This window comes from Leucopleurus acutus (genome assembly GCF_964270905.1).
Source record: "Leucopleurus acutus genome assembly, chromosome: 4".
NCBI classification, from domain to species: domain Eukaryota; kingdom Metazoa; phylum Chordata; class Mammalia; order Artiodactyla; family Delphinidae; genus Leucopleurus; species Leucopleurus acutus.
In genome coordinates this window covers 150,101,129-150,115,621 of record NC_139146.1, presented here as the reverse complement: position 1 = coordinate 150,115,621, position 14,493 = coordinate 150,101,129, and the positions used below count along the sequence as shown (strand labels likewise).

Genomic DNA, 14,493 nt, shown 5'->3' with positions numbered 1-14,493 from the left:
TGAAAGGTCAATGTAAATCCAATTTAATGAGCGTGAACGTGGATTTTAATGTTACTAATGCCATTTGTTTAAATGACAGGCTGCTACACACTTGAAATCACAAAACAGAGCTTAAGTAAAAATGGAGGAAGGGTTTCTGAATTCTTTGTATCTGAACAATAGCCTGATAGCTCTTAAATAAGTATAATTGTGAGGCAAATTTGGTTGCATATATTACCTTCATCTGTTATTTAAACCAAAAGAAACAAAAATCCATTCTATTTAATTTTATTTAAGACTGATTTAGATTCTATTTTTATTCTAATTCAGAAATTATAGAGTCTTTGTAAGAACTAGTCATTTCCCTCCCTTCCTTTTTATGGGACCCCCTCGATGCCCTTCCAGGACGCTGAGAGCCAATCCTATAAACGAAAAAGCTAGTTAATGATATTGTGCATAAGTAATGTTTTAACTGCAGAGTAGTTTGTGTGTGTGTGTGTATGTGTGTGTGCATGTGTTTGTTTTGTAACCACAAAACCAGAGGGGGAAGTGTAGGAGCAAGTGGGTTGGGCAGTGGCAAAAAACCTCATGACACATCTCTCCACCCCCTGTGTTGGTGGAGAACGTCTGGAGCAGCCTTTAAATTCTGAGACGTCCTGGTTGTCAACAGCAGGGAGAGGAAGAGCCCAGAGTGCAGCCCTGAGCACAGCATCAGCACCGCCTGGGACCGGGCTCTTCTTAGCCGCCGCAGACCAAGGTAAGGCTGCAGTTTGCTACTTGCTTGCTGGCCTGTGTATGCACTGTTTCATTTCATGGGGAAGGTCAAGCCGTAAGGAAAAGGGTTTAACAGTAAAAGGTGTTAATCAGACTTGAACGGTCCTAGTCTTTGGAATAAGCATGCCAGATCCAGGGCAGATCTCCTGCAGGAAAGGCGGCCGGCTATTTTGAAAGACAGTCGAATAGAAAACTTAAAAATATTTCCACGCCATCCTCAAAAGAACTGAAACTGCTTCTTGCCATCAGAAAAAAAAAGGAAATGTCTATGCCCCTTTGGAATGATTATATCTACGTCATTTTAAATGGATAGATGATTGTGGAGACAATTTAAAAGGAAAATGATTTTTGGTGCTAATGTAAACAAATGATACTGCTAATTATTTAATGATCTGACTTATCCTGTTTTCAAGGAAAAAAACCTTTCTGAATATTTTTACCTCTGTATTTAGCTATTAACATTTATCCAAAATACCTGTATGACACTATTTAGACTTACAAATAGGAAAGCTGTTGACTGTTTTCAGTGTTTTTCTTTCTTGTTTCAAATTTCTAGAATACCTTACTTAAATTATTAACTTTAGAGATAGCTTCATTTCACCTAAGTAACACCTTTTAAATAATTTAAGTTGAAAATCGCATTTGAAATGCATGCTGGAAAATGGAGAAAGCAAGTTTCTTTCACAGCTTTATTTTCTCTTTGTGTTTTTCTTCTCTGAAAAATAAATATTCCCATTCCAGCTTATTACTTGAACTCAATTACTGTTGATCTGTTTTTAGGTTTAGATGGCTGGTGACATGAGGTAGCAACGGCATAATCTCTGAAACTCTAAATTTTAAAGTTGAATAAATATAGACTTGTAAAATTCCTCTCTCCTTGCCTAATAGGAAGAGATGGAGAATAAAGGAGGTGGCATTACAAATACTAACTCAAAAGATCATAATATTAAGAAGAAAATTTTCCTCTAAGAAGTAGAGAGTATTTCTACAGAAAATATATATTTATTTGTGACGATTTTGTAATGTGGTAACCTAAAAAAGCATCACTGTTTTAACCTAGGAAAAGATCAAGTATTTCTTACAAAATACTTTGCAGGAACATTGATTACGATGAGAATTGCAGTGATTTGCTTCTGCCTCTTGGGCATCGCCTCCGCCCTTCCAGTGAGTACAGCTGAATCTTAAAGAAAATTCCTCAAAATAAATGAATTGTGTGTCTCAAGGTGCTACGAACACGTTCACACTGTAATCTTTCTTCACCTTCTCTGTTTCAAAGGTTAAACAGACTGATTCTGGCAGCTCTGAGGAAAAGCAGGTGAGCATCTTTTAGGTTTATCATATAGTTAAATTATTTTTGCAACTGCTGGAAGATGTGCTACAAATGTATGGCAATTTTACTTATTTTCGTAGTCAAACAAAATAACTTATAAGTATTTATTGAGTGCCTGCTATGGTTCTAGGCCAGTACCAAGCACAGAACTGCTTTTAGTCTCTTAAAACCAAACTAGATTTTTTCATATAATAAAATGATGCTCTAGGCCTATCATTTATGTAAAATGAGTTCTATGAAGTTGTGTGACTTTTTGTTTCCATGAGTCAACATACTGTTGTAGAAGTAAAAAATTCCATCTTTTGCTTTACTTAGTGGCAAGCTAAGTTTAAAATTCACCTCACATATTGGAGAGTTGGCATAACCATAATATTCACAATATCTCCTAAGATATTTGCTAAGAAGCCCATTATAAAGAGAAAGTCTGTTTATGCCGTTTGTATCTATTGTGCTTATCCGATGACGTTAGATCACATTTTTCTAGACAAACATAAGACCAAATCAAATTCTTTATCATAATTATTCAACCAGCACCGTAGATGTACCTGCCCCTCCACAGGGTGAAAGCATGCCAGCCAAACAACAAACGGGCATTGTCCCAAGGAGCTTGGACAAAAAGGCACACAGAGTTCAATTCCAGATAAACAGAATAAAGGCCAGTATAGAGCTGCCTGGGGTCACTGCAATTAGATTGCTTAATGAAGATGTTAGGAGAAGTATTGCTGCTTGTGTTTGGGTGTACAAGTGGGTAGAAGTAAGTGTGTCTGTTTTCCAAGTGATTTAAGAACACAAGTATTGAATCACAGCAATAAGCCAGAAAATTAACATTTCCAGAGAAAATAGTGATCACACTTTTTGAGGCAAGAATTAGTGCCTTTTTAATAGAATAAAATACGGCACATGAAGCCACGGCTGTATAAGTGGTTAAGTGTTATTTAGGAGATAAGTGAAGAGCTCAACCTTCTAGAATCCTAGAAAACTAGAGCTAGTAGGAAATATGGAAAGTCTATAAAGAGACACCCCTGAAGATGAACACCGGTTATCTATGAGTCATATGACTACTGGGTAGATTTTAGTTTGTTTTTCTTATCTATTTGTTCTTCATATTACTTTTTAAAAATTATAAATTTATCTTATAAATACAGATAAAGCCTGTATTACAGGTATCATCAGAATAAATATGTATATTAAATGTAATCAATCATAACATTTATCTGTATAATATTTATATAAATATATATATTTTAAAGGAAAAAAAGAGGGAAACTTTGAACTCATCTAGACTAGTCGTTTTCACATTTTTTAGTCAAGGAACCCATTCTTTCAGCAAAAACTGTCACAGAAGCCCAATACGAAGCTCCTCTGGTTAGAGCCAACCATGGGGAAACCCAAAGTGCTACTGACTGGTTTCCTTCCTGCGCTTCTCCTCCTTTGTGGCTGTGAAGGAATTCTTGGAACCCCCAGGGTAACTTTTCTCCATGACAGAGACGTGAAGTGATCGCCCTGGGCCGTACAGCCCACCAGATGACACTTATTCAGAGCAATTTCCACTCCTCTGCATTAGCATATTATTACCATTTTCCAGATAAATGACTTGGCTAAGTAAAGGCCATTCCATTCACGTCTTTGGCACCTTAAAGCAATAGAACTTTCATGCAATGGTGTTGATATATTTCTGCACTGCCCACTAAGGTAGCCACTAGACACGTGTGACTATTGAACGCTCTAGTGCAACCGAGGAACTAATTTTTTTTTTAATTAACTTAAATTTGAATAGCCATGTGCTTCATGGCTAGAGAATGGCATACTGGACAGCACAGCCTTAGAGAGTTTCTCCTTGTTCCACAGAGACAGGAAACAAGGAAGATCAACACAAATTAAGGGCCCCTCTGCTTTAGCTGTATTTCATCTGAGAGGAATTTCTGCTAACAAACGTAGAACAGAAAAGCACAGTGTATCATCAATGTGGAGAGCCACTGGATTTGAGCCCCGGCTCTGCCACTTACTATCACTTAACTTCATCGTGGCTGGGTTTCTCCTGATCTGTAAAATGGGAGTAATCATACTGATACCTCTCCCAGGATTAAATGAATGAGTATTTGTAAATTACTTTGAAAGTGTGCCTGCCTCACAGTAAGTGCTACGTAAGGGTTTGTTAAATGACTGTACCAGAAAGAATAAATTATGAAAGATAGAGCTCAGGCTCCAGGTGACTGAATAATGCATATTATGCTTATCCGTCAAGATTGGGGAAGTAGAGTTGTTTTTTTCCGCTTATCACTTAGAGATCCCTGTTTCTTTTTCTTAATAATGACAAATACGCAACTCTTTTTTGTAGCTTTACAACAAATACCCAGATGCTGTAGCCACGTGGCTAAAGTCTGACCCATCTCAGAAGCAGACTTTCCTAGAACCACAGGTATTTTTAATTTTAATTAATTCTAAATATTAAAATTCTCACAGTTAAAGAACAACCACCACAAAAAACAGCCACCGAGCAGGCCACTTGGGCTTGTTAAGTGGATCCTTCCTGCCTGTTGGTAAAGGTGAACTTGGGACACCAGCTGATCTGTCATGTTGTCTTCCCGCTTAAGTCATCCACCAATGAGGCTAAAAGCTAAGACCTGCTTTGTATGGAAAAGGCTAACTTTTTGAATAAAAAAGTTAAGAGAGTATGATGTACACTGATTTGTACCCTTCTTTCTTCAGAATACTGTGTCCTCTGAGGAAACTGATAACAAGCAAGAGGTGAGGTTCCACTTTGAATCCAAGGTCCACCATGTCTTGGAGGAACTAAGGAAGCAACTCTTTCTCCTGGTGACATTGCCTGGGTTCAATTCTGGCAAAATTCCATTAAAATTCTCCAGTAAATGCCCCGTCTATCCACTGGCCTGAAATTCCAGGGGCGCATCACACCCCTACCCAAAGTCTTGAACTTTCTGCAGACCTGATGATACTGGGCCAACAGTATGGTGGGCTCTAGGTCAGGGATGGTGGAAGTAGAGCCTTTACTTAGTGGAGCGGAGGTGCGGGTATGGGAGAAATATTATGGGATGGGCTCCTGGTAGCCCGATTCATATCTGTCTCATTTCTCTGAGTGACTCTGCCATCACCATCCAAGGGAACAATAGGAACTAGGAACTTTCTCCTCAAAACCTGGAGACCCGCCATCTTGAGACCCACCCTCCCTTCCTAACATGAGCTCAGCCAACCATAAAAAAAAAAAAAGAAAGAAAAAAAATTTCCCTGTCTAAAACTTGCCCACAAAAAACACAAGTGTTTACTAAATGTCAGAAATACCAGGTTTCAAATAAGTTTAGTGTGGCAGGAAATGTTTACTAATGTCTGTTGTTTGAAATACTAAGCCTCTTGCAATTTATTTAAGATATTTTGTTGCTGTCATCTAATATCTGGTAAGCATCTAATTAATGCCTACCAAAGCCAAGACTTTGACTCCACGAACGTTTCTGTTGCTAACATAATGGTTTATTTAATAACTATTCTTTTTATTGGAATTAGTAATATATTTGCTAAGCAAAGGGATAACTTAAATTTGTTTTCCTTAAGATTCTATTTGAAGATGCTAAGAATTTCTAATAAGGAAAGTTAGATAAATGACCCAATATATTTGCAATCAGAAGTGTAATAGACATTAACTGGTTAATTGAGCTGCAGTTTACACACATGGATAACACAGTCGCCTTTTGATTATCCAGGCTAATAGGGAGGAGTTTTAGGTTTAGGGGTGAGCATTAATACCTGGATGCTCTGATCTCCTGAGAATTGTCATAGAAAAAAACAATCTCACAATTATGTACCTGTATTTACCGCATCATTGAATTTGGTAAATTAAATAGTGTCTAAAATGATCAAGGAAAAACATGTTATCGATATAAATTTATAACTCATACATTTGGCTTGAAAATAATGTTTATGAAAAAGCAAGAAAAATGACTCAGAATAGGATTCCATTTATCCTTGTGTTAAAAGGGAAATTGGAAGATGCTCACTTTAGCTCTTAAAAGCCATTGAGTGCTTTGTTGTGAATACAAAGATTCTGAAACTGAGACTTTCCTGGCAGTCTGGAGGTTAAGACTTTGCCTTCCAAGGCAGGGGGTACAGGTTCAATCCCTGGTCAGGGAGCTGGGGTCCCACATGCCTCATGGCCAAAACACCAAAACATAAAACAGAAGCAATATTGTAACAAATTCAATAAAGACTTAAAAGATTCTGAAACTAAATAAAGATAGTAAAAGACTAAGGCGCCGTAAAGGCTAAAGGAAAATAAAAACCTTGACACCAATTTTTCCGATCATCTTGATTTTTAGACCCTCCCGAGTAAGTCCAATGAAAGCCCTGAGCACACAGACACTGTGGATGACGAAGAGGATGGAGACAGCCAGGACACTGATGCAAATGACTCCAGTGACACTGACCATTCCGACGAGTCTCACCATTCTGATGAATCTGATGAAGTGGTCACTGATTTTCCCACTGACGTTCCAGCAACCTCCGTCCTCACTCCACCTGTCCCGACCGGAGACACATACGAAGGCCGAGGTGATAGTGTGGCTTACGGACTGAGGTCGAAAAAGATGTTCCGCAGATCTGAAGTCCAGGTAAATCCTGGAACAAGACACATGAGATGGTTATGAGTAGAGCCCAATTCTAGGGAACAAGGGTCTGCATGCTTATTTGTTCATTCATTCAGCAAAGATTATTACTTTATGATCATTGAATACAAAACCTTTTCCCACTTATTGGTTTTTGTATTAAAGTCCACATAATTTCTCCCAAATTTTGTCTCTCAATCACAATGCTATTTTTCCAAACCCTGGTTATAAAGCACTTATTCTATTTGCTTTTTTATTTATTTATTTTTTAAATTGATTTATTTTTGGCTGTGTCAGGTCTTTGTTGCTGTGCATACGCTTTCTCTAGTTGCGGCGAGCAGGGGCTACTCTTCGTTGCAGTGCGCAGGCTTCTCATTGCAGTGGCTTCTCTTGTTGCAGAGCACGGGCTCTAGGCACGTGGGCTTCAGTAGTTGTGGTGCAGGGGCTCAGTAGTTGTGGCTCACGGGCTCTAGGGTGCAGGCTCAGTAGTTGTGGCGCACGGGCTTAGTTGCTCCACGGCATGTGGGATCTTCCCTGCCCAGGGCTCGAACCCGTGTCCCCTGCACTGGCAGGCGGACTCTTCACCACTGTGCCTCTGGGGAAGCCCTCTATTCGCTTTTTTAAATTAAAAAAGGATCTGGATTTAGCACATAGCCCTGCCGTGTACTAGTCCCTTTACTTTTAACTTTCCCTTCATTTTCCCTTTATGTAAAACAGATAATGAGACCTTCCTCATGGGTTTCCTCTCATACAAAATTGATGTACCTATTAAACTAAAGGAGATGACGTAATGAAAGGACTTAGTTTGAAAAAAAGTAACATGCTAGTATTATTTTTTTGCTTCAGCCAAATTTAGACATTGTTAGAGAATACCTTGGCCTGAAAGTTAAAAAGCAGAAGAAAATTACAGTGTTCCCATCTCTGGCTGTTTATTGAATTCTTCTCCCGTTTGTTCTGTGATTCAGTATCCAGATGCCACAGAGGAGGACGTCACGTCACACGTGGAGAGCGAGGAGGTGGGTGATGCACCCAAGGCCATCCTGGTTGCCCAGCGCCTCCACAGGGCTTCTGACTGGGACAGCCGTGGGAAGGACAGTCAGGAGACGAGTCAGCCGGATGACCGCAGTATGGAAACCCACAGCCGTGAGCATTCCAAAGAATTCAAGCTGAAGGCCGAGGATGACAGCTATGAGCATTCCGATGTGATTGAGAGTCAGGATAATTCCAAAGTCAGCCATGAATTCCACAGCCAAGAATTCCATAGCCGCGAAGACAAGCTAGTCTCAGACCTTAAGAGTGAAGAAGACAAACACCTGAAACTTCGTGTTTCTCATGAATTGGATAGTGCCTCTTCTGAGGTCAATTAAAAGGAGAAAAATACAGCTTCCTACTTTGCTTTTAGTAAAAAGAAAAAATACATTATAGCAGAGTGGGACAGAATATGAAATGCTTATTTCTCTGCTTAGTTGGTAAATATATGTGTGTGTGGATCTGGAAACAGATCATGGTTTTGATCATTAGTTTAGTGTGTGACTTGATGGTAACACCCTTGCACACTAAAAGCTTCAGGGTTTAGCCTATGTTCTTTCCATATAAGAAATGCAAACCATCATTGCATTTTAATGTTTGCTACCCTTTTATGCAAAGAAGTTTATGTAGAAGCAAAAAAACCCTTTTATACACTTGAGAACATAAAATTTCATGTCACTATGATCTTTTGTTTTTTAAATTAGTTTATATTTTGTTGTGATTATTTTTGTTGGTGTGAATAAATCTTATATCTCGAATGTAATGAGAGTTTGGTGGTGTCAATTGCATTTCTTATTTGATTCCCTACAGTTGCCTAGCAATTAATACATGTCATCATTTTAATTAATGTGCTGGACTTAGTAGACAGCAACCTAAGACCTTCTGGATCAAACATACAGCCCCTGGCTGAGCTAAAGTTCCCAGTCAAGGAAACAGGAGTCAAGTGGAGGTTGATATGCAGCCAGAACTCCTCCAACTATGCAGGGCTCTGTAGGCCACTTCCACTGAGTGAGAGCAAACTTTTTCTAATTTTCACAAAGCTGATGTCAAAGCTAATGAAAGTTTAGATGCAATCACAAATCAATTTTATTGGTTTTTACCATTCTCCATTCATTTTCGCAGTGAATTTATGCTTCCTTGCCCTTGGATTACAACTTGGTAAGTCCCATAGCTATTCTGATCACTTGTAGATAATAAACAAACAGTCCCTTTGTACTGGAAAAAACCTAAAAGCTAATAATCAAAATTTTCAACTTCATTCAAAACTAAAAGTTCTGGAAACCTGAAGTGGAGCAAGGGCCTTATTTCTATACCTTGCTCCTCTGCTCTTCTTAAAGCTAGAAATCTCATTGGAAATCTAAAACTTCTCTATTAAACAACTCTTGGGGGAAAATTTTTAATTGCAGAATTTCTAAAAAATAGTTCTAATGAAAACATAACTCACTAGAGTACAGTTAAACCAGTGATCACAGAAAATCCATACCCTTAAATTCTTGCAGCAACAATAAAAGGATGAAAATAAGGATACTGAGTTGCCATCTTAAAAATTAGAAAAGAACAACAAAGTAAAGCAAAAGAAAGCACAGGGAAGGATATAATAAAGTTAAAGTGATAGGGAACAGAAAAAATAGTAGAAATTAATAAATCAAAATGCTGGTTCTTTGTTAAAAAAAAAAAATCAGCACCACAGACAACCACTAGCTAACCCAATAAAGGAAGAAGGGTAGAAAGCACAAAGAAGAAATAAAAACAAGGAGATAACCAAGGACATGAGGAAGTTTTACAAATCAGAAGCAACTTATAATATTTTGCACAACTCAGTCCAAGTTAAACGGAAAACCTAGATGAATTAGATTATTTCCTAGGAAAATACAATTTACCAAAATTAACTTTGCTACTCATAGAATAGACAAACTTCTATAGTGGAAAGACAAAAAGTTATCAAAGAACTAACTATAAAAACTAGACCCAAATGACTTTACAGTGGAATTTTATCAAAACTTCAAAGACCAGATAACCCTAATACCATTTAAATTGTAGCAGAAAAAGAAAACTCTCAAGTGATCTTTATGAAACAAGTATTACTTTGACACTCAAACCTGGTAATGATTGCAAATGTACACACACACACACACACACACACACACACACACACGTATAAATCAGTCTCACTCATAAGTAGCAGTGGAAAAATTCTAAATAAACAGAATCTAAAATCAAGTTTAAAGAAGGCATCATAATCAAGGGGGATTTATACCCAAACAATGATGCTTCAATATTGGTAAATTCATTCCTATAATTCACCATATAGTTAGATCTAGGGAGAAAGATGTCATATGATTAGACTTATAGATGATAACAAAGAATTTGTATCAGTCAGCTATTCCTGTGAAAATAATGAGTAACAAACACCCTCAATATCTAAGTAGCTTAGGACATCAAATATTTTTCTTTTTCTCCTTCAACAGTCTGTGGGTTTGCAGGGGTTGTTCTTCAGGCTACAGGATGGATTCAGGTCTGCTCCATACGTCTCTCTATCTAGGATCAACTATCCAGGGCATGTCTGTCTTTCTGATGGTAGAGGCAGGAACAGAAGACAGGTGAGCAGAAACTTATGATGCTTTGGGCTTAGAACTGACACACTGTCACTTTTGATCAAACCCCTTTGTTCAAAGCAAGTCATACACGTAGAAAACAAACTTATGGTTACCAAAGGGGAAAGGAGGGGAGGGCTAAATTAGGAATTTGGGATTAGCAGATACACACTATATAACAGATAAACAACAAGGACTTACTCTATAGTACAGGGAACTGTATTCAATATCTTGTAATAACCTATAATGGAAAAGAATCTGAAAAAGAACATATATATATATAAAGAATATATATATAACTGAATCATCTTGCCATACACCTGAAACATTGTAAATCAACTATACTTCAGTTAAAAAAATTAAAGACAGGGCTTCCCTGGTGGCACAGTGGTTGAGAGTCCGCCTGCCAATGCAGGGGACACGGGTTCGTGCCCCGGTCCAGGAAGATCCCACATGCCGCGGAGCGTCTGGGCCCGTGGGCCATGGCCGCTGAGCCTGCGCGTCCGGAGCCTGTGCTCCGCAATGGGAGAGGCCACAACAGTGAGAGGCCCGCGCACCACAAAAAAAAAAAAAAAAAAAAAATTAAAGACAGAGCAAGTCATATGATCAAACCCAATATCAATGTGCAGGTTAAGCACAGTCCTCACACAGTGAATCATGAACGAGGAAGGGAAAAAAGAATCGTGAACAAATAATAAAGTGTAACACAGCCCTTGACAAATTTCAACACTCATTCATAGTTTCATAAAAATAAAATAAAAATTAAGGGACACTTCCTTGACATGATGAAATATTTTATATCTCAGCCCCAAAGCTGCACCATACCTAATGAAGAAACATTACAGGCATTCCCGTTAAGATCAAGGACGAAGCAAGTATGTCCTCTCTCTCCACCACTATATAACATAGGTTTGGAGATATAAGCTAATAATAATAAACATTTAGATGCATAAGAATTGAGAAATAATTCATTTATATCTTTATGTAGATTATATAACACAACACCTAGAAAACAGAGAATCAGTGCTAAAAATAAAACTAACCAGTTCTGAAATATGGCACGGTATAAAATTTAGCTAAGAACATATACAGAAAAAGTACTAACAGTGACCATTCGAAAGGTATAATGTCATTTAATATAGAAACAAACAAAATAAAAGATAAAATACTTAACAGGAAATGTGCCAAAACTGTTTTGGAAAACTGTGAAACACTCCTATAGGACAAAAAAGAGGTCTTAAACAAATAGAAAAACATTGTTTGTTCTCATATAGGAAAATTCAACATCATAAAGATGTCAATTCTCCCTCAATAATATATAAATGCAATGTGATTCTAAATAAAAGTAAATTTTTCCCCCTGGAGCGATGCAAGCTAATTCTACAGTTCATATGGGAAAATAAACATACAACAATATGAAGGAAAATCCTGCAAAATAAAAGCAATAAGGGAGGATTAGCCCTAACAAATATTCAATCAGACTCTAAAGCCTCTCTGATAAAAACACTGTGGTACCAGCAAATAGAGCGAACCAAAAAGCAAGTCCTCGTTAGACACCAAATCTACTGATACTTTGATCTTGGACTTTCCAGCCTCCAGAACTGTTACAACGAAATGGTGTTTATAAGGCACCCAGTCTGCAGTAGCCCAAACAGACTAAGATACCACCATCCTGTTGTCATCATTAGTCAAGTTCACTGGGCTTCCAATGTACTTGCTTTTGTTGACACTTCATCACAATCAGCCGTGGGCGATAGCTGTATTCATTGTGTTGTGGTGTGTCATCAGACATAAGCACCCCATTTCCCACCGGCAAGTGGCTCAGCAGCGTACTCAAATCCAAAGGTACGACCAAGATAATCCTGAAACTGCATTTTTGAATGGTGGTACCATTAAAGACCATCCTCTGTACTGTATCAGTCAAGGTTCAGTGAGAAGATAAGAAACACACCAGTAATTTAAACAGGGAAAATTTAACATAAAGAATTAACTAGAAACAGGGGGTTAAGCACAGGAGATTAAAAAAAAGAAAAACCTTAACGATACCATAGGATTGAGAGTACTCAAATAAGGAATGATTTGGAGAGAGAGAGGCAGTCTCCCCCAAACTGAGATAGCTGCAGCCCAGGGGATGACAGAGCAGTTTGCGGTGTCATCCTGGGCCAGACCTGGTCCATAGCTGGTGGGCTGAAGTCGCCAAACAGGGCACTTCCCACCGGAGTGCCAGTAAACTGAGGCTGGCAAGCAGGAAACTTGATGGTACAGGACTGAGCAGGGAACTGCCCGCCGGGATGCCGGCGAAACCAGCTGGAGAGTGAGCTGTACTGGATGCTCTGCAAGCACGTCACAGCCCCTGCCTGTCCTTTAGGAGCAAAAAGAGAGGATGAGGACGCCCACCAGCCCAGGCAGCCTGTTCCCCGCAGCGTCCTTCCAGTGCCCTCTGCTGACAAAGCTTGCCATTGTGCCAGCTGGCAAAGGAAACACGCTTACAGGATCCAACTCCAGTATCACAAAGTGGCACAGAGGCAGTGGACCCTGAGAAGAGCAGCAGTAAACTGATAGCTGTCGCAGCCTCTTTGAGGAAAAGGCTTATTCATGGTCTTGGGCAAAATGAGTTAAAAATTAAGCCTGGGAAGTCTCTTTAATAATAGAAAGCAAGAAAGCATTCAAAGACAAAATGGAATCATATACGGGGGACCAAAGAGCAGACTTGAAGGGAACTTCCATTGGCCAAAACTGGAGTAATTTGAGAGTAAAAAGAATAATGGCAGTAACAGATAATAACAAACTGGATTTCTTAATTCCATTAGTATATAGTGATAGTATAAGAGAGAGCATAAAAGAAAGATTTTCTTTGCAGATGAATGCCAACTTACAATAAATGTAGGAGAAATAATAAAATTGCAAAATCATTTTGCAACCCACAGTGTAGTATTGATTCAGGAAATGATCCCTAATGAATGTTAAAATCATTGCACAGAAGGTTATGGGGAACAGGATATTCACCTGGTCTCAGAACACCACTCAACTAATTACTAATTCCAAAGGAAGAAGATGCTTTTAACTAAAGAGATTTAGTAGTCGCCCTCTTCATCCAGTAATCAAACAGCCTCACTAATGGGACTATTAGATATGTACCTTCTAATGTGACACAATAAGAAGACGCACCATCGCCTATGAAATGCTTTTGTAAAAAATGTTTAACTGATTCAAATCAGAAGAAAACAAACAAATCTAGAAATTGAGCTACTCTGTAATGCAACAGACTTCAACTTTCTGAAAAGTAGGGCTGCCATATAAAATACAGGACACTCACTTAAATTTGAATTTCAGAAAGACAACAAATCATCTTCTAGTGTAAGCAAGGGGCATATGATACTAAAAGATGATTCATTGTTTGTCTGACCTTCAAATTAACTGAGCATCCTGAGCGTGTTTTCCTTTTATAAATCTTTCAGTACTACAAAAAAAGTCAATGTGATGAGAGAAAAAGGAGGGAGTAGGTGAGGGAGGATACTAGATTAAAAGCTTAAACAGGTATAACCAAGGGCAAAGCAGGAACTTTGATTGACTCCTGGATTAAAAAAGAAATAAAACTACACAACACATTTGAGGAACAATTATGGCAATTTGAATATACACAGTACGTTAGATCATATTATGGAATTATTAATAGTTTTCTTAGGTGTGATCATTGCATTATGTTTATGAAAGTGGATCAGGCTGTATTCTTAAGAGATGTACAATAAAGTATTTACAGATACATCTAGCAAAACCTCTCAAAGCAATCTTGAGAAAGAAAAGCAAAGCTGTAGGCATCACTTCCTGATTTCAAACTATTTTATGGTACTGGCATAAAAAGACACATAGACCAATGGAACAGAACTGGGAGCTGAGAAATAAATATATGGTCAACAGATCTTTGACAAGGGCACCAAGAATACTCAATAGGGAAAGGATAATCTCTTCAGAAAACAATGCTGGGAAAACTGGATGTCCACATGCAAAAGAATGAAATTAGACCCTTATCTTATACCATACACAAAAATTAACTCAAAATGCATCATACAGTGCATTATACAGTGTTGGTGGAAATGTAAACTGGCACAGCCTTTATGAAAAACAGTATGGAGGTTCCTAAAAAATTAAAAATAGAACTGCTGTATGAGCCAAC

General features: G+C 38.3%; 1 protein-coding gene across 2 annotated transcripts; it reads left to right on the top strand.

Annotated features, from left to right (window-relative positions):
* The first annotated feature begins 658 nt into the window (after positions 1–658).
* SPP1 (secreted phosphoprotein 1) lies at positions 659–8,459 on the top strand. 2 transcript variants are annotated; one of them, XM_082838699.1, is made up of 7 exons: positions 659–736; positions 1,850–1,917; positions 2,030–2,068; positions 4,422–4,502; positions 4,793–4,831; positions 6,412–6,702; positions 7,662–8,459. In XM_082838699.1, the coding sequence occupies exons 2-7, from the start codon at positions 1,864–1,866 to the stop codon at positions 8,061–8,063; spliced, it is 906 nt and encodes a 301-aa protein (XP_082694825.1). In that variant the 5' UTR covers positions 659–736; positions 1,850–1,863; the 3' UTR covers positions 8,064–8,459. The 2 variants fall into 2 exon arrangements, with proteins under 2 accessions (XP_082694825.1, XP_082694826.1); XM_082838700.1 differs by lacking the exon at positions 4,793–4,831.
* The last annotated feature ends 6,034 nt before the right edge of the window (positions 8,460–14,493 follow it).

Coding starts and splice junctions, on each gene's coding strand:
- SPP1 (XM_082838699.1), top strand. CDS start 1,864: ATGAGAATTGCAGTGATTTGCTTCTGCCTCTTGGGCATCGCCTCCGCC. Junction 4,503..4,792: donor AGACTTTCCTAGAACCACAG/GTATTTTTAATT, acceptor TTCTTTCTTCAG/AATACTGTGTCCTCTGAGGA. Junction 4,832..6,411: donor AAACTGATAACAAGCAAGAG/GTGAGGTTCCAC, acceptor CTTGATTTTTAG/ACCCTCCCGAGTAAGTCCAA.